Here is a 20,481-nt window from a genome sequence, read left to right as displayed (position 1 = left end):
GCAACTTGGCTATGAAAAGCAAAGATTAAAGGCAAGTGCTGGGTAGGGTGGAGCTAAAGGGATTGTTTCATTAGATAGGTTGAATTTTATTTCTGAAGTTTGGCCATCTTCCCCTCACCTCCCTGTGCCTGACTTTTCTTTTTTTGGGCCATACCGTGCAGCTTGAAGGATCTCAGTTCCCCAACCAGGGACTGAACCCGGGCCACGGCAGTGAAAGCCCAGAATCCTAACCACTAGGCAACCAAGGAACTCCCTAGATCGGCTGAATTTTAAAAGGAGAAAGACCTTTAATTGGTTTAACTTTAAAAGGAGAAAGACCTGAACAAAGCCTAACGGCTAAGAGGAAAAAGGCTGTACAGGAGTTGGAAGATAAAGGAGAAATATGGGGAAACTGATAGAGCAAGCTTTTTAAAAAAGCAGGGAGGAGAACAGATCCACAGTACAAATGAAGAGAATAATCAAGCTAAGAAAAGGGACACCACTTCCACTGAGATAGAAAAGATGGAGGAAAAGATAGGGCTTGGGGCAGAAAAGTTTGTGTGAGAAGTTGGGAGTAATGAGGGAGGTCTCATTTCTGATGGCCTTTTTTTGTAACAAAGAAAACAAAATTCATCTGCTTAGACTGTGGGAGGAAGTAGTGGGGGGTGGGGATGGGGACTGGTGAAGGAGGTTCAAATTTAACCTTTGAAAGCAGAATGAGGGAAGCAGCAAATCAGAGAAAAGATCATTCAAAATCAGCATTTAAAGCTCTGGCTGCTTTTGAAAACATGTAATTGTGTTAACAGTACCCAAATTTTTCCCCTCAATTGTACCTTCTAGCCTAAATATAGAAACAGAAATGACTGAAGATTAAACTGACGTAGGACTGGAGTTTTATATGGTCATTTTGAAAGAAGGACAAAGAGACAAGAGAGACAGAGGTAAGCAAATTCCCAATAAGTATACAAGCAAAAAATTATAAATCCCTTGTTAATATGGCTCTATATCAGAGAAATGCCTGCAAAAAAGTATTGTAGACTTTTTTCCTTTCTATATAAACAAAGTATTTCTTTTTCATAAAAAAACTTGTATTGTGAGGTTTGATTTGTGTTTGGGACTTTAAAAAATGTGAATACAGTAATAGTTTCATATATTTAATCCCTACCCTCTATTCTAGTTTGTCACTGTGCCCCTTAAATACAGTATATAGAAGAGAGTCCAATGCTTGAACTATTTTCTGGCTACAGACAATTACAGTGGGATTTTAAGCTTCTGCAGAAATACTCATGTAATGATCCACAGCTCAAACACTCAGCTTTAGTTTTCTAACAGTTTCTGCCTAGAATCTTATCACTGGTTTACTCAAGTAGACACTGGGTTCCCAGTGCTTTTACATCACAAAGGGAATCTAGAATGACATAGTTAGAACATGTTTTAAAATCAATTTTAATTCACAAAATGTATTCCCAAATTTGGAAAGTTGAGAAGGTCGAGTTTAATTTTAGCAATAAAAGCATTACTTCTGGGAGTAAAGCATTTTGGCCTAATTATTCTGAGATGTGGTTTCAGTAATATTGAGTAAAACAAGATAAAATATATCAGAGGAATTATATAAAAATTATATTATTATATAATATCCCCCTACCCCATACATAATGTAAACACCAAAAGGGCAGGGGCTTTTTGCTGTCTCTCATCCCCCCCATAGAAAAGGGTCCAGTACACAGCAGGCACTGATTAAATATTTGGAGGCTGGATCAGTGGATGGTATTGAAGGCCCTCCAGGAGCTTAAATCAATGCTAAATCTAAACCTCAACTCCTAAAGAACCTGTAAATAGTGTCTTGCTCCCAGTTTTCTAATATAGTTAAGAAGATAAATATATACGAAAATGAGAGTTTACTGTTTTGAAAGATCGTTGTTTAAAATAAAATTAAGTTTACACATTTAAGACTGAAAAATAAAATGTAAGGAGTATTACTATATCCCTGAATAATGACTGTTGACAACAGAAACATTCCCACTATTCAGAAACTCAGAGTCTGCTGAAAATTTGGGCTAAAATCCAGTCTCCCTATATTTCATCTTAAAACATTATCACAGTGCATCATAAGTTCACCCACACCCTCTTGAATGAAACATTTGCATATCCCTTACATTTGACTTAAGTAGAATTAGAGTTTTCATCAGGAACTTTATATATTTGACAAAACATGAATATCAATGCATGTAATTACAGAAAAACCATATAAAAATTTAAACTAGGAAATCCATTTTCCTTCAAAGCATATTTCTTCTTCTTAAATGTTAGTAAACAGCTCCATATTTCTAACAGACACTGAACTTACATGAAAATTTTTCTCTTACCTAGTTTTACAGGAAAGCCTGGAGGAAGCTTCATCTGAACAAATTCTCTAAGCTTATTAAAGTGCTTGAAGGGAGCTATTACTTCCAAAACATTCAATAATCTGAAAAATGGAAGGAGAAAAACATTTTTCAAATTGATTTCATTGTGTCTTTATGTTGTTTTATAACTACATGCTTCAAACTTACACAGTATTACTGACTTCCAGATATTAAAGATGAGAAAATGACACCTCCTTCTACCTCCTGTTTTTTTGTTTTATTATTCTTTTCACTGTGCCAAAGTTTATAACTTTCACATTTTATTGGGCAGCCATAATTTCCACAGTTGTTGATTTCAGATCTATATTTCAGCAGATTCAAGGCTTACACTAGTCTTCTTCCTGAAGTCTACAAATTCCCAAGTTCTTTAATTAGCCTCACTGTTTGGACGCCTGAATTTCACTGCCAATTTTGTGTGTGTGAAGGGCTCTTACGTACTTATTATTCCTTGATTTCTTATAGATTTGATAACTGAGTGTTTCTTTTTTACATACTAAAGGGAAATCCAACTGGCATAAAATTTCAGTTTATAATCCTTCCCTCTTAACTACAATTTCATGAGGTCTCTTAACTTCTTTTATCCTTTGGTTGGATGACTTTCATTTTCAAGTAGTAGTATTTTTCTTTCAAAAAAGGCCCATGGCTGCTATATTTATTGAATTCTTCTGTGTCCTTTTCAATTGCCTTGATATGTAAATTACATCTTACCTAGATATACTATCAGATCACACTTTCTTTGCCTCAGCAATGTCAAGATGTAAAAAAAAGGTAAGGCCAGGCTGTTTTTTACCCTTTTTCACCTGAATGCCTTTAGAGCTCTCTATTAACAATTGAAATACAATAGTTTAACCAATATAATAATTGTTACTAATCCTTCTCTATCAATTTTTCTTGGAGCCTAATGTTAGGCTACAGATTTAGTTCTTCCATACAGAGAAATTTTCTTCTATCATATTTTGAATACTATTTTGTTTACATTTTGGAGGCTTTCTATTTAAGTGGAACAGCAATGATCCTTATATTGAACCACTCTCCTCCATAAATATTACTTCTCAAATTTCTTTAACCTCTTCTTTCACTGGATTCACTATAAGCTATAAGAATTTAATTTTTGGTCACATCTATCCTGTTCATTGTTGTTTCTACTGTATTTGTTTTGCAATAGTGCTATTTAGTGCTTAATTTATTTCCTTAGCTTTACAATCTCCTTTTCATTTCATTCTGTTGTCTTATCATCTCATCTTAGGGTGATCTAGTTTACCAATTTCATGTTCTTTTTATGTTTTCCTATAGTATTTACAAGAAATTTTCTTCTGTTCTTTGACTTATATTTTATTCTAGAATGAGTTCTTTTTCTGGCTTTTACATGCTATCTATATTCCTTATTTTACTTTTTGCAGGGGGAATGGCTATAATTCCACATTTTATAAATTCTAAAATACCCATTTTTTTTCACATATTAACATCTCTGAAATTGGGATGACTCCTAAAATTGAGAGCATCTTATAATTTGCCACATGATTCTTCTTCATTAGAGTATATATCTGGTGCATCTTGGAGTCATTTGGGTCCAAGATATGATAAATTATGCAGATTTGTATGTATGGCTAATTCCCTTCCCGCATCTTCTGAGAACTATTTATTTATTTCCCTCTTTGATCAATAACTTGAGGACTGTATACCAAATTCTATCTACTCTTCCAAAGCCTGGCTATTGAGGAGTATGAGATGTGCACAGAATTTGTAGAAAAGAAGGGTCCTGCTCTCTTCCGTGAGAATTTTTTTTTTAATGTGTTAGCCCAGACTGAAAGTGGAAGGATCTACAAAGGAAAGCCTAGGACTTCAATTCATCCCCTACTTTAGTGAGAAGCCTAAAGGTACAATTCTGTCAGAATCGGCTCTAGCTACCCACCTCATATTCCATCCATCTCTCCAAATCAATTTTTTTTAATGACCATCTGATGAATACACGTTTGGAAGGATATATTCAAGTACTCCAGGAGTACTGTTTATAAGGGTGACAAACTACAAATAATTAAAATGCTTATCAGTAGGGGGATGATAAAATAAATGGCAGTATATCAATACTACAATATATCAAGGAAAGAAGAAAAAGATAGATAATAATGTACTTATTGTAAGAACTCCATGATAACTCACTTTTAAAAGAAAAGAACTAACAGAACAAATTGTAGACTGTTCCCCCATTTTTAAAAAAATTCTAAAAAAACACAGAAAAAATCTAGACAAAAATACAGCAGTTATTTACCTGAGGTGAAAGAAAACTGCCATTTTTATTCTATAAACTTCCCAACTGTTACTTTTTACAATAAACATGTATTCATGTATTACTTTTGTAATTAAAAAATAATTATTCAAAAATTTATCTGGTTAAAATAATTAAAATGTTAATATTTTGTGAGCTGGAAAATTTCTAGAAGGGGCACGACACACTGTCAAAGCAATGGCTGTTTGCTTTTACATTTCAAAGGCCTCAAATGCACCACTCAGATGCCAACATTATTATAGCATTTAGAGTTCAATAGCTTCTTTCATAAACTTGTGCAGTTAATAGCAAACTTACGACTCAATTCCCAAGGGAAATTCCTGGCTCATGGCTATTGTGGCTTTAAACGTTTTCTTACTCTCTTTGCACACCAGTTCTCTACCCAGATGAGGAGCTCTAAAATGAAAAAGGAAAAAAGAAAGAAAGAAAGAAAATATTAGGAAATTTTTTCCACATGCTGTCATCTTCCCAAGAAGAATCTGTCATCTTCCAATGACATTCATTAGTATTTCAACTTTTCTTACTCTCATAGAAATAAAATTATGCTAAAAGGGAATGAAACGTATAATAAATGAGGCAAGGGTAACAAGAAAAAGAAAATAGCAAAGCATAAAAGTTCAGAAGAATATGATCAAAACCCAGAAATTTTCATATTGAATTTTAATAATCATTATTTTTAATAACAAAGCAAATCCATAGAAAAAAACAACCTTTAAAAATATTTTATATCTTTTAAATCACTTATTCAATTCAATCTCTTACTGTCTATGGTTCTCAGCACTGATCAATAAGAAGTGATATAAAGAATACAGAATTTTACATTACTTGTAGAATATTATAAGATGGAAACATTTTAGAGAAGTTAGAAAAAGTATAACAATAAACCTTTCAAAAAAAAAAAAAAGACAACTTCTTACTAAGCATGAGGGTAGGTAATATTTTATTCTCCACCAAAAGAATATTTTCTACAAAGGACTGTATTTTCTTTGACATGGGCAGCCAGAAAAAAATTCTTATTTATTTATTCATTCAAAATAAACCATTCATTCATCATTCTTTTATTCAATAAGTACTTACTGGATACAAAAACTATGTAATAGGTACTCTACTAAGTATTAGCAATATAACATTAAGCAAACATCTTGGGTAAGCATAGTAAGAAGTAGTCTGGCACAGGCTGAAACAAAGAGATCACAACAGGAGATGAGCTTGGAAAGACAAAAAGTAGATAAACAATGAGTAGCCTTACATACCTTGCAGAAGACTCTGGATAATAACAGAATATAAAGTTCATCATACAGTGCAAAAACTCAAATAAGCAACTGTATTGGGCAAGTCCTCATATTTCCTTAGAACAATGTCCTATAGGTTTTTTGGTGTATATAAATTGGCAAGAGGGATGTAAAAAGAAGGCTCTACAACTTATTCAAAAAGAGAATGTAACTGGAGATGCTTCTCCCTCATCGTGCTTCATCCATATATATATATATTTTTTTTTTTTTTTTGTGGTACGCGGGCCTCTCACTGTTGTGGCCTCTCCTGTTGCAGAGCACAGGCTCCGGACGCGCAGGCTCAGCGGCCATGGCTCACGGGCCCAGCCGCTCCGCAGCATGTGGGATCTTCCCGGACCGGGGCACGAACCCGCGTCCCCTGCATCAGCAGGCGGACTCTCAACCACTGCCACCAGGGAAGCCCCTTCATCCATATTTTTAAAAGCAAAAAGAACTGCTTCAGATGAAACTATACTAATGATTCTCTGTAAAAAAAATTTTATGCCTAAATATTCATGTTTTTACAAATTTTTCTAAAAACCAAAGAATATATAAACAAAAAACAACACTTACTTTCCATTTTCAGAAGATATATATTCTTCCCATGTAATAGTGTTCTGAGGAGGAGGGGTAAGGGACTGTCTTCGAATTGGCTGCCAAAAAATAACAAACAGAGGGGGAGAGAGAGAGAGAAAGAAAGAGAGATACAGAGACAGAGACGAAGAGGGAGGGAGAAAAGAAAATTATATTTTTTAAAATATAAAATTAAAACATACAATAAACTATAATCTACTTAATCTCTTCAATATAATGCTTTAAGAGGTTATTCTGAGATACTTCCATGGTGATTTAAGCTCCAATAATATTTATTATCATTTTTTAAATCTCAAATAAAAAGTGTCAAAGTAGTAAAATCCATTCATTCAATGTCTATTTTTGTTTGTTTTTGTTCTGTTTTGTTTTTAATTTATTTATTTTTGGCTGTGTTGGGTCTTCATTGCTGTGCATGGGCTTTCTCTAGCTGCAGTGAGCAGGGGCTACTCTTCATTGCGGTGCGCGGGCTCTCACCACGGTGGCTTCTCTTGTTGTGGAGCACGGCCTGTGTCCCCTGCATTGTCAGGCGGATTCTTAACCACTGCACCACCAGGGAAGCCCCATTCGATGTTTTAATCATCTAAAATGTCCCTGGCATTATGCTAGATGCTGAACGTGGGAACTACAGAGAAGTATAAAAACTAATCCTGACTTCACAGAGTTTACAATTCAAAGTTGGAAAGAAAAAACACATTCAAACATGAATAGTTAATCAGGAATACAAAGTATTAAATGATTAAAGATCAAATGAGCTTACAAAAAACTGAGTAATACAGGGGTTCAGAAAAGAGAGCAGTTTTCTATAGACAATAAATCGAGACTAGGGGATTGAGGCTCAAATTTAAATGAAAAGAAAATAAAAAGAATATTTTGGACAGAGAGAATTAACAGAGAAAACACTAGATTGATTTGAACTAGGGAGGAAAGTTCAAAAGGGAGATCAGCAACAGTGGTAAAGGTCATATCAGATTTAAAACTTACACCTCATCTTTGTTAACTAAGAGCTTGGATCACAATAGGATGAATTGGCAATAAAGAACTAAGGGAGTGGCAGTAGAAATCGAAAATTGCTAAGGAAAAACCAACAACACAAACTGTAGAGCAAAAGGGCAATAAGTGAAAGACACATAAATAACAAAATGAACAGTAACACTGGGAGAAGGTTCCATTCAGAGAAGTATAGTTTTGGATATAATGAGTTTAAGATGTTAATAGGCAGCATATTAGAGTTGTTAAAATCAAGGATTTTGAAGACACAAAAATGAACTGGAATCCCACCCAGCTCCACTACCTGGTAGTTGTGTGAATTGGGGCATGTTATTTATATTATTGTCAATTTAATTCACCTGCAAAATGGGAATATGACCACCCAACTCATAGTTAAGAATTCAAGGAGATAGTGTATGGAAAATCTTAGTGCCTAGCACAGTATAAAGGATTCAGTAAATAATAGTAACTATTTTATACTTGGAAGTTCCTAGAGGGCAGTTACAAAAAGAAAAGGAGAGAAATCATATTTAGAGATAATGGTTTAAGAATTCTCTGACTAACTAAATGAAAAGTAATAAAACAGAGGACTGATGACTGAGTCCTAAAAACTACACAGATTTGCCGGGGGGGAGGGCGGAGAGGACAGAAGGGAGCCAGATATTAATCAATAAGGGAAAAGAAAAAAACATAGCATCAAGTATCATGACAAGATACAAGACAAGTATCAAGTATCATGACAAGATGCAAGACAAGTATCATGGAAGTGAAAAGGCTGTTTCAATATCATAACAAAGACTTTAAAGAGAAAGAAACCTGAAAAAAAGGCCACAGATTTTGTTGGTTAGAAATCATTGATGATCTCTGAGTAGCAACAGAAGAATAGGGGAAGAAGGGAAACTAACAGTTTTTGAGCATCAGGCAATATGAAAGATGACGTTCTGCCCTTGAGAAGTTTACAAAGAGACACACAGGAAGTAGATAATTATAATCCAGGATGGGTGTGCTATGATAGAGGGATCAAGAGGATGGCATAAAAGCACTGAGAAGAGGTTTCTCTGACCCAGATAGGGGTAGCCAAAAAGATGTGCCAGCAATGGTGGTTCCTGGTGGAGAAGTCTAAAAGAAAGAGAACAAAATAACCAAATGAAGGACATTGAGAAAAGTACAATGGTGAGAAAAAGCATGCTGTACTGGGAAACTACAAGTGTGGTGCTATTTTTCCCTTCATCTGTAGCATACATGAAGGAAAAATAGCAAGATACAAGGTAAGAGGGCAAGACACAGAAGAGAAAAAGTAGTTTGAAAGGGTTTTGTGCACTAAGTAGATTGTATTTTACTCAGAAAGCAATGGGCGAATATTTTGAGCAATATAATGTTTTAGAACACAAACGTTGGAGCCAGACTGACCAAATCTTGGCTTTGCCAATTACTAGCTGACTTTGGACAAATTATTTAACCTCTTTTGTCTCAGTTTAGTCAACTACATAACCTCAGAGGGTCGTTGTAAGGATAAAACTGGCTTGTTAACATAAAATACTTAAAATAGTGCCTGACACATAGTAAATATTCTATACATTTAGTTATTGAGGCTTTACATAGTTCAATCTGTTTCAGAGAGGTCATTCTGGTAGCAGTGAGTAAGTTAGGAAGCTATCTCAGTAATCCAAATGAGAAATGATAAGCTATTTCAAAATGGAAGAAGAGAAATAGATTCATGAGATCTTTAGGATTTTGTAATCGATTAGACACAGAGGTTAAGGAAAGCTAAGAAGTCCAAGGACAAATTTCAGATTGCTGGTTTGGGTAATGGTAGTAGATAATGGTGTTACCACTCAAGACAGAGAAAATAAGAAGAATGAAAAAACTGATCAGATTTAAACATACTAAATCTTAGATACCTATGTTTATCCAAGTGGAGGTAGGCAAAATACTATAGATCTGGTGATTAAGAGGTCAGAATTGAAGGTATATATTGGGTGACAGTTACTAGTTTATGTGGTAACTGAAGCATCAGGTATGTATCTAACAATGAGACATTAGAGAATACTAATTGTCTACTCAATCAATAATCTATCTCCTGTGCTTTGTTGTAAAAGAAACTCCCTACCAATTTTTGGCTGGACACATGACTTCCTAGATTAAAGACTTCTAGATATCTTTACAGCTAGCTAAATTAGTTACACCTAAGTTCTAACCAATGGGATTTGAGCAGTGATGTATGCAACTTCTGACTGGGTACTCAAACAGAACAGGCATGTCCTCTCTTTCCTAATTACTATTAGCAATTATCATTCCTAATGGTTGGAATGCTAAACAGGTAATAAAACATTGTATACCATGTGAATGAAGGCCAGATCCTAGAAATGGTAGAGAAATAAGACCAAAAAAAAAAAAAGGCTAGGTCTGAGATTAACTCACAGAACAAAGAAACCATATAAACTCAGATTTTTCCATGAGAGAAAAATAAACTCCTGTCTTGTTTAAGTTACTGTTATAATCGGCCAAAATTATATCATAACCAATACCAAATATGATATATAAAATGTGATACTACACACAATAGTATGGCATGTGGCAATGGCTATTAACAGAATGACAAATGGGCTTAATAGGTAGTGACTGTCATAAATATTGTGGCAAAACATTAGGTAAAACAGTGTCTTGTGATCCTGCAGAAGGCAGACAAGCTAACAGAAGGTGTAACAAACAGAAGAAATGACTGAAAAAATTTACCACTGATGCTCCAACCAGAAAGGTTAATCACACCTCCACCCAAATATCTATCTAACTAAGCAGATCATGGTCAATTTCTCTTTCAGAGCACTGCTTAAAATTGTCTACTCTTTTGTCTACTCTTACTTCCAGTCTATTTAATACCTATATATATTTAATACCTGTATATACATTTGGCTATAACTGAGTGTTTATATATATATATATATTAACTTATATATATATATTAAATCACATATATATTATCATATATATATATATAATATATATATTATCATAGTAAAGACTCATTTTCCTGGCATGATTAGATAATGCGGCATGTCATATAAGTATATTTTTCCAGGTAATAAAATTCTCTAAGCAGTTTCTACTATTTCCAATAGAATTCTTTCTAAACTATACATTACACATTCCCTATCTTAGTAGAGACTGTAATGAATCTAATTTAAACTTCCACTGAGCACTTTACTTCATCATTATGAATATCAGTTATTATATTTTAATAAGGTCTTTCTTAGTTTATGTTTATTCTAATTGATCCTTTGTTATATACTGATACTCAAAGTTGAACCCATCAGTGTTCCCACTATACTGTTCCCATAACTATCTAATGAAACAGGAAGACATGAAGGCTGCCACAGGACACCAGATGGCTTTCTAAGTTTATTTCCCTAAGTCAGTAGGCTCTGTAACTAAAATGAAATCAAACCTTTCCTACACAATTAAATGCAAACTTTTAATGCCTGTTTTTCTTGAAGCATATAAGAAATAGTTTTGATTTATTGCTAGATTTGCTGAATTCTAATATTTTATATGGCAAAATTTTCTGGAAGTTTAACACATTCATGTATTTTATATCTATATATTCTTATTTTGATTTTATATATTAAAAAAGTACATAATCACTAACAGAGTTTAACTCAATATTCTGTATGTATAGCTTGCATACAATTAATGCTTTTATCAATGACTGTCTAAGGTATAAATGGGGCATTACTCCCCCCTCCAACAATAATTGGTTAGAACAAAGTGGAAAAAAGCACCAAAAGTGGAGGAGCAAGTGTCCATAACTTAAGAATTTCTGAGCACTTAAATTTTACTATAAAAAATATTGTCAAAAATATATACTAAATATTAGAACTGTCTGGAGAGGAAAAAGGAGTAGAAATGGCAAAGCTAGTTAAAAGGCAAATAATTACTTCTAAGTGTTACCTATAAGCTATTTCTTATAGAAATTAAAACAAATATTTGTCTGAAAAAAAAAAGAAACTCAAAAGCTATTCATTTAGAATAAAGAACATAAATGCATTCTGAAAAGGATATACATTTTTAAGAACTGAAATTCTATTAAAATGTGGCTTTAAAATATAATATTTTCGGGAATTCCCTGGCGGTCCAGTAGTTAGGATTCCACGCTTTCACTGCCAAGGGTGCAGGTTCAATCCCTGGTTGGGGAACTAAGATCCCACAAGCCACACAACATGGCCAAAAAAATATATATATATATATACATATATATATATGTATATATATATATAATATTTTCATGTCTTTTGAAAACAATCATAATAGTCACACATATTTTCTAAGTTCTTGAAATTTTCAATAATGTTCCAAAGCCAAAAACATGCTTTTTACTAATGTGTTCTCTATACATCATTAAAAAAAACACCACAATACTGATTTTGACTACTTTTACCAATAGCAACGTTCTCTCATTCCTTTTACAACTTCAGCTTCACAATATTTTGTAAGAATTGCTAAGACGTGTTGAAAATCTGGTTACACACAAAGAAGAGACTTTAACAAAGGCAATCTGGGAAGCAATATACTTAGACCAAGAACAAGAAGAACTTGGGGTAAGGGTCCAAGAATCAAAACCCATCTTTGCTACTTATAGCTTTGTGACTTCAGATATATTAATTTCTTTAAACCTCATTTTCCTTTCTATACAATTGGGCAATGATAGTTATCTCATTAGGTCATTGTGATAATTAAAAATTAAATGAGATGATATATGAAAAAATACTTCACACAATGCCCAGGAACTACTTCCTTTGATGTGATCAGAAGTCAGAAGCTTAATTATTTAATTCATATTATTTTGTTTTATTATATAGACATCTGGGATTAAACTATGTTTTAATTTCAACGTGCCAAACTATACGTGATTAAAATGTCATTTAAAGACCCCTTTACCAATTCAAGTTCATCAAGTTACAATCTCTGCCCTAAAGAAAATAAATTTGTGTACTCATCCCAAAATGGTTTGCTGCCAAAATTAAACAAAGGTAGCAATAAGCACCACCACAACAAAATCATTTTTTAAAAAAGAACTGTTATAAAATTTAAATCACAATATAGTCCAAAGAAATGTTCTTTATGTCTGGTTAACAATGGGAAAGGGTAACAGCTCTGTCAAAAGATTAGGCTCATCATTCCCTCTCTTCAATCCATCTCCATTTCTATTTCCTAAGGATATCACATCCTATTACCTCCTACTGATGGAGAGATCAGCAAATACCAGGAGGCTTCTGGAAAATAAAGCCTAGTGATGTTCTAACCCAAGGACAAAAGAAAAATGAGGACTGCAAAGAGGATCTGGCAGGAAGGGGACACAATCACACTAAACTGGATCACAATTTTAACTTAAACATTTAATGTGGATTCTTAAGCACTTTACATCCTATACTCACTAGACTAGACTATGGTTGATTCACTCAACACATAAACTTTCTAAACATTAAGATAATTTTGCTGGCACACACGGTATCACCATGAATTAGTTGAGACCTGGCATACTATTCTGAAAAGTTTGTCTATCCTGAAAATGCAATCTGGCACAATACCATAGGGGAGAGGCTAAACATTCAAGGAATTCAAGTCTCCTCATGGTAGCCTTTCATTTTTTCTGACTGTAACTCACATTTTACACTATAACCCAGCAGTCACACATATGCAAGTAGACACAACATACACCCCTGACACTATTGTTTCATAAAGTAATAAGGACCCATACTATGTGCTCTAGTTTTTCCTTATTATCTGAATTTAGATTCTACTTCAAAAAAAAAAAAAAGTGGGGGTCACAGCCCACAAATTGAATTCATAATCCACTAAAGGGTCCCAATCCTAAAAAACACTGCTATAAAAAATGTTAACATTTGGGAATCATTTTTTTTCTGGTTTTAAAGTCTAAAATTGTTAAAATAAAAAAAAATTTAAGAAACCCTCCAATTCATCTTACTAGGGAAATAAGATTATAGAGCCAAGTTACCTTGTCTCATATAGCTATGTAGTTCCATGATTTACCTCCCCTTTTCCTACTGTCACACAATTCTTTGCATGTACCATGTTTTCAATAAATACATACTGAATAAAAAAATTATGGGAAGGTATAGGCTAGAAATGACTTCATAAAGTAGGTAGATTTTTAGCCAGGTCTTCACAGCAGCAGCAGATTTCAGTTGGTGAAGTAGGAAAAAAAAAAAAATAATATATGCAAAGGGACATGGATTAAAAATTAACACCAGGTTTCATGCTTACAAAACGATTTTAATCTACTTATTAGTGAAGACTCAAAGATCAAGAACAGGTTCACAAAAAATCACCGAAGATATTTTTCTGTATCACAGAAAAATAAAAGGTGATACATGGTAAACAAAACCTATGAGCATACTTATATAAACTCACTGAATGCCAGGAATGAAGTCTACCCCCTCTCTCTTTAGAACATTATAAATTAAGAAAAGTAAAAGTTATACCTCAAAATTCTGCTCCATTATGTTTCCACCTTTACTCAAACTCTCCATAATGGCTTTATTTCGAAGAATATCTTCTTCACTGAGATGTTCTCTTCTTTTTCTTGATTCTAAAACAAGTCCATTCACCAGATAAAAGTCGGCCAAAAAGTTTCCTACCCTTTCCTAAAGCAAAATCAAATATTTCAAAATAATAAAGTTTATCTTAGATTTTTTTAAAGTTTCGAAGTAATACACAGTTTCTTCATAAACATATAACATTTAGATGTAAATAAAATATTCCTCTGGTACTTGAAATTATCAAATTATCTTATACATTCTATTAGCTAAAAAATACATAAAATTACACATTTCAAATTTGTAAAGGAAAATTTAAAACACACAAGATGTATGGTAGTTAATCTGCAAATGAATTAAGTGTAAGTAAAAACAACACATAGTATTCCTTTAGAATCTACTCCCAAGTAGCACAAAACTATCTGACAACTTAATTTAGCTAATAGTCAAGTATCATGAGTTACAAGGAGGGGTCAGGGATAATTAATGTTCCCATTTTATAGATAGAAAAAAATGGAATAAAAAGAAATAAAAATTTCTAGTACAACTAAAATAAATTACCTGTTCCAATATTCTCTAACAGGCCCAAACTTCAAGTTACAGTTGCTTGCTTCTTTCAACAAAGGGAGAACAACCAAGTAGTTTTGCTCATCAATATAATTATGTATTTATATTATGGATTGGGGATAGGGAAACTCAAATGGATTAAAAGGACATCAAGAAAAGAGGGCTCCTTCAACATTAACCTTCACATTTTTCCAGACCCACAGGTGGTCAGTGTTTGAAATACCTTACCTCAAAAAACATGATCAGTAACTACTGAAAATAAGCTTCCCATTTCTACCTGCATGCAGATCACTTGCTCTCCTCTTGCTGCTGTTTTCTGGCATTCCAAAACTAAGTGTTTATTGTTGCTTCCATTTCCACCTTGCTTTTGGTGGCTTCCTTACCAGTCATTAGAAAGCAAGGCATTCTGTACCTGTTTCTACCTACAAAATGGGAACCATAAGCATTACTGACTCCCTCCTTACCTGTCAAAGATTTAAGAAGATCACCTAGACACTCTTCAAGAGCTTTGAGCTGCTTAGCAGTAGCACTAGATGAACAGCAGCTTCAATTTTTATCTTCTCTTGAAGTGATCCTTCTAATGCTGTCCAGAAGAACAGAGTACAAACAAATAAGACTTCAAGCCAACAAATGGATTGCAATGTAGGATCTCACAACTGGGAATCCTATAATGGTACTTGTTGCCAAATAGGCTTAGAGAGGAAAATTGATGAACCTAGATCTCACAGTGAGAATTTTTCTGTGGTTGGGAAACACTCAAGTGATAATGATCAATTTTTGAAATCTTATAATGAAAAAGCATTTATTAAAAATAAATCATATCAATAAAAAAATGTAAATGTATATTCCCCATAATCCAGCCATTCCATTTCTTGCTATCTATAAAAGACAATGCAAAGGCATGTAAAAGGATAGTAAACATAACATCATTTATAGTGGGAGAAAACTGGACACAAATGTGTGTCCATCTAAATGTCCAAAAATAAGAGACTGGATAAATAAATTACAACATATCCATACTATGGAATACTGTGCAGTTGCTAAAAAGAATGAAGTAATACTACTGAAAAGAAAACACTTCTAAGACATTGGGGGAAAAAAAGTTGCAAAACAATAGATAAAATGACACTTTATGAAAAATAAACCTATCAATCATAAATAGATAGATATTTACGTACATAAAGCATAAAGAAAGGTCTGGGGGATATACAGCTGGATAACCTTCTGCAAAGGACTCTGGGATTGTGAGTAGTGGTCAAGGGAGATTTTTCAGCTTTATGTGTAAGACTGTGTGGTGATTAATTTTATGTCAGTTTGCCTAGACTATGATGTCCAACTGTTCAAACACCAGTCTAGATGTTGCTACAAAGGCTTTTTGTTTGTTTTGGCTGTGCTGTACAGCTTGCAGGATCTTAGTTCCCCAACGAGGGATTGAATCCAGGCCACAGTGGTGAAAGCACTGAGTCCTAACCACTGGACCACCAGGGAATTCCACGAAGGCATTTTTTAGATTAATTAAAATTTACATCAGCAGACTTGAAGTAAAGCAGATTACCCTCCATAATATGGAAAGGCCATATCCAATCAAATGTAGGCCTTAAGAGCAAAGACTAAGGTTTCCCAAAGGAAAAGCAATTCTGCCTCAAGACTGCAACACATAAACCCTGCCTGAGATTCTAGCCTGCAGATTTCAAACTCAAGACCATATCAACTCTCCCCTGAATTTCCAGCCTGCTAGACTGCTCTAAAAATTTCAGACTTACCAGCCTCTACATTCACACAAGCTATCCTTAAAATAAATCAATCTCTCCCTCATCCTTCTCTCCTTCTGTCTATAGGTATATATACATCTATATGCAGATATATACACATACACAGAGAGATACAGAACTCCTACTGATTTTGTTTCTCAAAGAACCCTGACTATTACAGGCTATTTTTGTCTTTCTAATGAGGATATATTCATTTCTACTGTGTGTAATAAAAGATAAATAGAATTCTTAAAATCTTGGCCCTTACCTAATGTGTTACTTATCCTTGACTTTAAAATTTTATAAGATGCTTCTTCATACATGCAACTAAAAAATGTTTGAATATATTTTGAACATATTATATTTGAAATATTATATATTATATAACCTCTTGCTGACAGATGAAATGGGAATTATGGAAAGAATTTACAATTCACTAATGGGGAAACTGCCACTGAGATTTAATTTAATTACAGTGTTGTAGAAATGTAAGCTTATTTAATTTTAGTCAAATATATGGAATACTGAGGGACAGATACTGGGTAAGTAAATAGTCTAAAATTCTAAAAGAAGCAAGAAAAAAGGTCCAGAGAAATGAATTTAAAAGTATATGCTTCTTTGTGGTCTTCCTAAGAAATAAAGCATTAGAAATATAATGGAACCATGTGAAGACATTGTTCCCTGTATAATAACAAGGCAACAAACAACAAGAATATTTTTCAACATAAAATTCAAATGAACTAAACTTTCTCTCCTGGCTTCTCCTATCTTCCAACTCTGTAACCAACCAATATAATTCCCTATTTGGGTTCAAAGAGAAGAGAATAAACTACTTGAAAACAAGTAAGTAAGATACTTCTTTCTACCTGTATTTCCATCACATTATTTTGGCAACATTAAATACTAAACAATTTTTAAAGTGTAAAAATCTCAATTTGCACATACTGTTTTATCTTCCCGAAAAAGCCATCCTGTTTGGGCACGCGTGAAAGAAATTGATTTGGTTGATAAAGTTGCAGAGTAAATATCGCTACTCATTAAAATGTCAACCTCTTCTTCTGTTTCCATCTCTGATTCCTGGGGTGGGGGCAAAAGGTAAATATAAGAATCTAGGTTTTCAGAGGTTTTTAGCGCCACATATGAAAATGTCAACAATTAAAACGTTACAGATTTCAAAAAACAAAAAGGACCAATTCTAAAAAAATGTGAAGTGCTAGTTACTCTAAAAACAATTACAGAAGTGTAAACTTCATATAACTAAATAAGTTAGAATGATAACTAATTATGAATCTAAAAATACAGGACACATAAAAAGGGTACTCACACTCTTCCAGATATGTAATGGAAACAATACTAGATTACCCATTACAGAAGTACAAAGTATGCAGAGTAATTGTAAAAGATTAATTTAAGAATTAAGAAGACACGTCTGAGACAAAATGCCTGTAAGAAGGTTTTGTTTTCTTTAAGTATAGATGAATCTTACTTTAGTTCTTTTTAATCTAAAGACCCACCACTATAAGCCTTTCTTTCCCAATAGTTTTAAGTGGAAGGAAGGAAGGGAAGGAGGAAAGGAAAGAGGTGATAAGGAAGGAAAAAAGGAAAGGAGGCCACACGGGATCTTCTCTATACACCTTATAGAAAGAAAAGAAATCCATAAATATCAACTCATAATTTCCAAACTCAATTAGCAGCCTTGCTTCAACATATTCCCCAGTGCTGGCATAAAATAATTGATCGATAATTATTTTTTAAAAGAGAAAGCTTTGTGCTTGTTTCAGGGACAGAAAACTAAGAGACCAGGTACAGAAGAGTAAATGAGTAGGTATTAGATGAGGCTCTATTCTAAATAGAATAGGCCAAGAGAGATTCTCTGATATTTAGGACCCCAGAATCCGAAGAAAAGAGGGAGAAAAAAGGTAGAACCTAGAGAGTTGACTGGAGAATGAGAACCATCCATAAGGTTTCCAATAAGTAGAGGCTCTATTTTCCCTACCTCCTTATTTCTAGATTCCCAGGAGGCCCATTTTCTATTCGTCACCACAAACTTTCACCCAGATATAGCCCATTTCCTTCACCCTTACAAGTGAGGGATAGAATATCTTGACATTAATGCTAAGGCTGTAACAGGTGAAAATGTATTCCTGGTAACCCAAACTAATTCTGAACACAATTTCCTAAAGAGAAATTTTGACTGGCATAGATTGTACAGAACTGTTAACCATCATGATGTAAATATATTACAAATCAATTAGGATTTTATGTACTAGCTTGGGAACAACACTATATACAATACTACCTATGAAGAAATTTGCCTTAAGTTTCAAACATCCCAATTTCAAATAAACTTTTGAAACATAACTCTTCTGTAAATCATAGACTATCTCCTAACCACATCATTGAAAAAGACCTGTTGTTAATTACATTCATTCAACAAACATTTAATGAACAATTATTACTTATGTATACATATTAGGATAAAAAACAAGTATTCCCTGCCCTGAGGATTATTGCTCAAAATCTAGCATTTCTGTATTCTTTTAGACATAAAATACACACACATATACCCTAAATACCAGACCACTGGTGATCTCATTGATACTATAACATCAGCTAATACTTACACTACTAGCCTTAACCTCTGGCTTCTCTTTTACTACTATCTTTCCAACTCATCTGTTGCCCAGTTAGCTATCCTGTTGTTATTTAAAACATAAGAATTCGAATTATTTAGTACATATATGAGAGTCTAGAATAAGGGTCAGCAAACTATGGCCAGCAGTCAAATCCAGTCCACCATCTGTTTCTCAAGTAAAATTTTATTAGAATACAGCCATACTCATTCATTTATATATTGTCTATGGTGGCTTTTATGTTAATAACAGCAGAAGTGAGCAGTTGTGACAGAGACCATATGACCTGCAAATATATTTAAATATCTAAAATACTGACTCTCTCCCTTTACAGAAAGATTCTGCCAAACCCTAACTAGAATGTACTGATGCTGTATTAGGTACCAGAGACCACAACTAAAAGAACCCCAAACCTCTGAGAAGCTTAGCCCCAAAAAAGAAGAAAGCCATATAGACAAAAACAGCATTAGAAGCTCTATGGTACCACATTAGTGAGAACATCAAGAAAACAATGGTCACTTGGCAGATGAGGAAGTAACACTAAGTAGGTGCCCCACCAGGGTGAGGGTACAAGAAGAAGGGTATCCCCAGAATTGGAAACAATATGAACAAAGGAATGAAACACTAAATAGCCTGGAAAAAATTGTAAAGAGTTCAGCATGAAGGTATCTATGATAACAGGGTAAGAAAAAGGCTGGAAAAATGAACAAAAGCCAGGTCACAGAAGGAACCATGGCATGCTAAGGAACTTGGATTTCATTCTTCAGGCAATAGGGAACTTTTAAAGTGTCTTTAAGGAAGACAAGTGTCATGAATTTGTTTTCAATGTTCAACCTATCTCCAATATGTGAAATAATTTAAAAGCAGACAAGAAGGGGGCCAGGAAGATCATTTATGAGACTTTTGTGACAGTCCAGTTGACATAATGAATATCTAAATTATGGCAATAACAGCATGAATAAAAAAGGGATAATTATAAGACATGAGGGAGACAAGAATAACCACACATGTTCTCTAATTAGGAAACGTGAGAATACAAGAAAAGATGTCAAAAAAAACCTCCAATTTTTCTCGCTGAACAGAGAATGATATCAATCACCAAAGGAAAGAAAATGGGAGAACGGGCACCTTAAAGGGAAAATAATGAGTTAAGTCTTAAATAAGCTAAGTTTTGAGGTACCTAAGAGACACACAGGATATCCATTAGGCATTTAAATAGCTAGGTCCCCACTCAGAAGATCTGAGTTACAAATATATACTTGTGAACTATCAACTGATAAGAGGTAGTGAGAGCTGTGGGAATGGAAGAGATTATTCTGGCAATTTGTAAAAACGAGAACATCAAGCGCATATCAATATTCAAGAAGTGAGCAGAGAAAAGGAAACAGGCAAAAGAGAGTAAGAAGGAGATATGGGAAAAGAACATCTAATGATCAAGGTCAAGTCACAAGGA

At 33.8% G+C, this 20,481-nt stretch overlaps 1 protein-coding gene across 1 annotated transcript in view; it reads right to left on the bottom strand.

Annotated features, from left to right (window-relative positions):
* The window catches only part of ANKRD13C (ankyrin repeat domain 13C), an 80,088-nt gene that overhangs the window by 7,427 nt on the left and 52,180 nt on the right, over nucleotides 1-20,481 (bottom strand). Inside the window, exons 8-12 of the mRNA XM_029228895.1 lie at nucleotides 17,341-17,472; nucleotides 14,024-14,185; nucleotides 6,516-6,595; nucleotides 4,969-5,067; nucleotides 2,346-2,446 (exon numbers count right to left, since the gene is read on the bottom strand). Of these exons, the coding sequence (XP_029084728.1) occupies nucleotides 2,346-2,446; nucleotides 4,969-5,067; nucleotides 6,516-6,595; nucleotides 14,024-14,185; nucleotides 17,341-17,472 (574 nt within the window). The remainder of the gene's footprint in view (nucleotides 1-2,345; nucleotides 2,447-4,968; nucleotides 5,068-6,515; nucleotides 6,596-14,023; nucleotides 14,186-17,340; nucleotides 17,473-20,481) is intronic.

This window comes from Monodon monoceros, unplaced genomic scaffold (assembly GCF_005190385.1).
Source record: "Monodon monoceros isolate NGI ecotype Baffin Bay Population unplaced genomic scaffold, NGI_Narwhal_1 Super_Scaffold_18, whole genome shotgun sequence".
Lineage (NCBI taxonomy): Eukaryota > Metazoa > Chordata > Mammalia > Artiodactyla > Monodontidae > Monodon > Monodon monoceros.
This window is presented reverse-complemented; position numbering and strand designations above follow the sequence as displayed.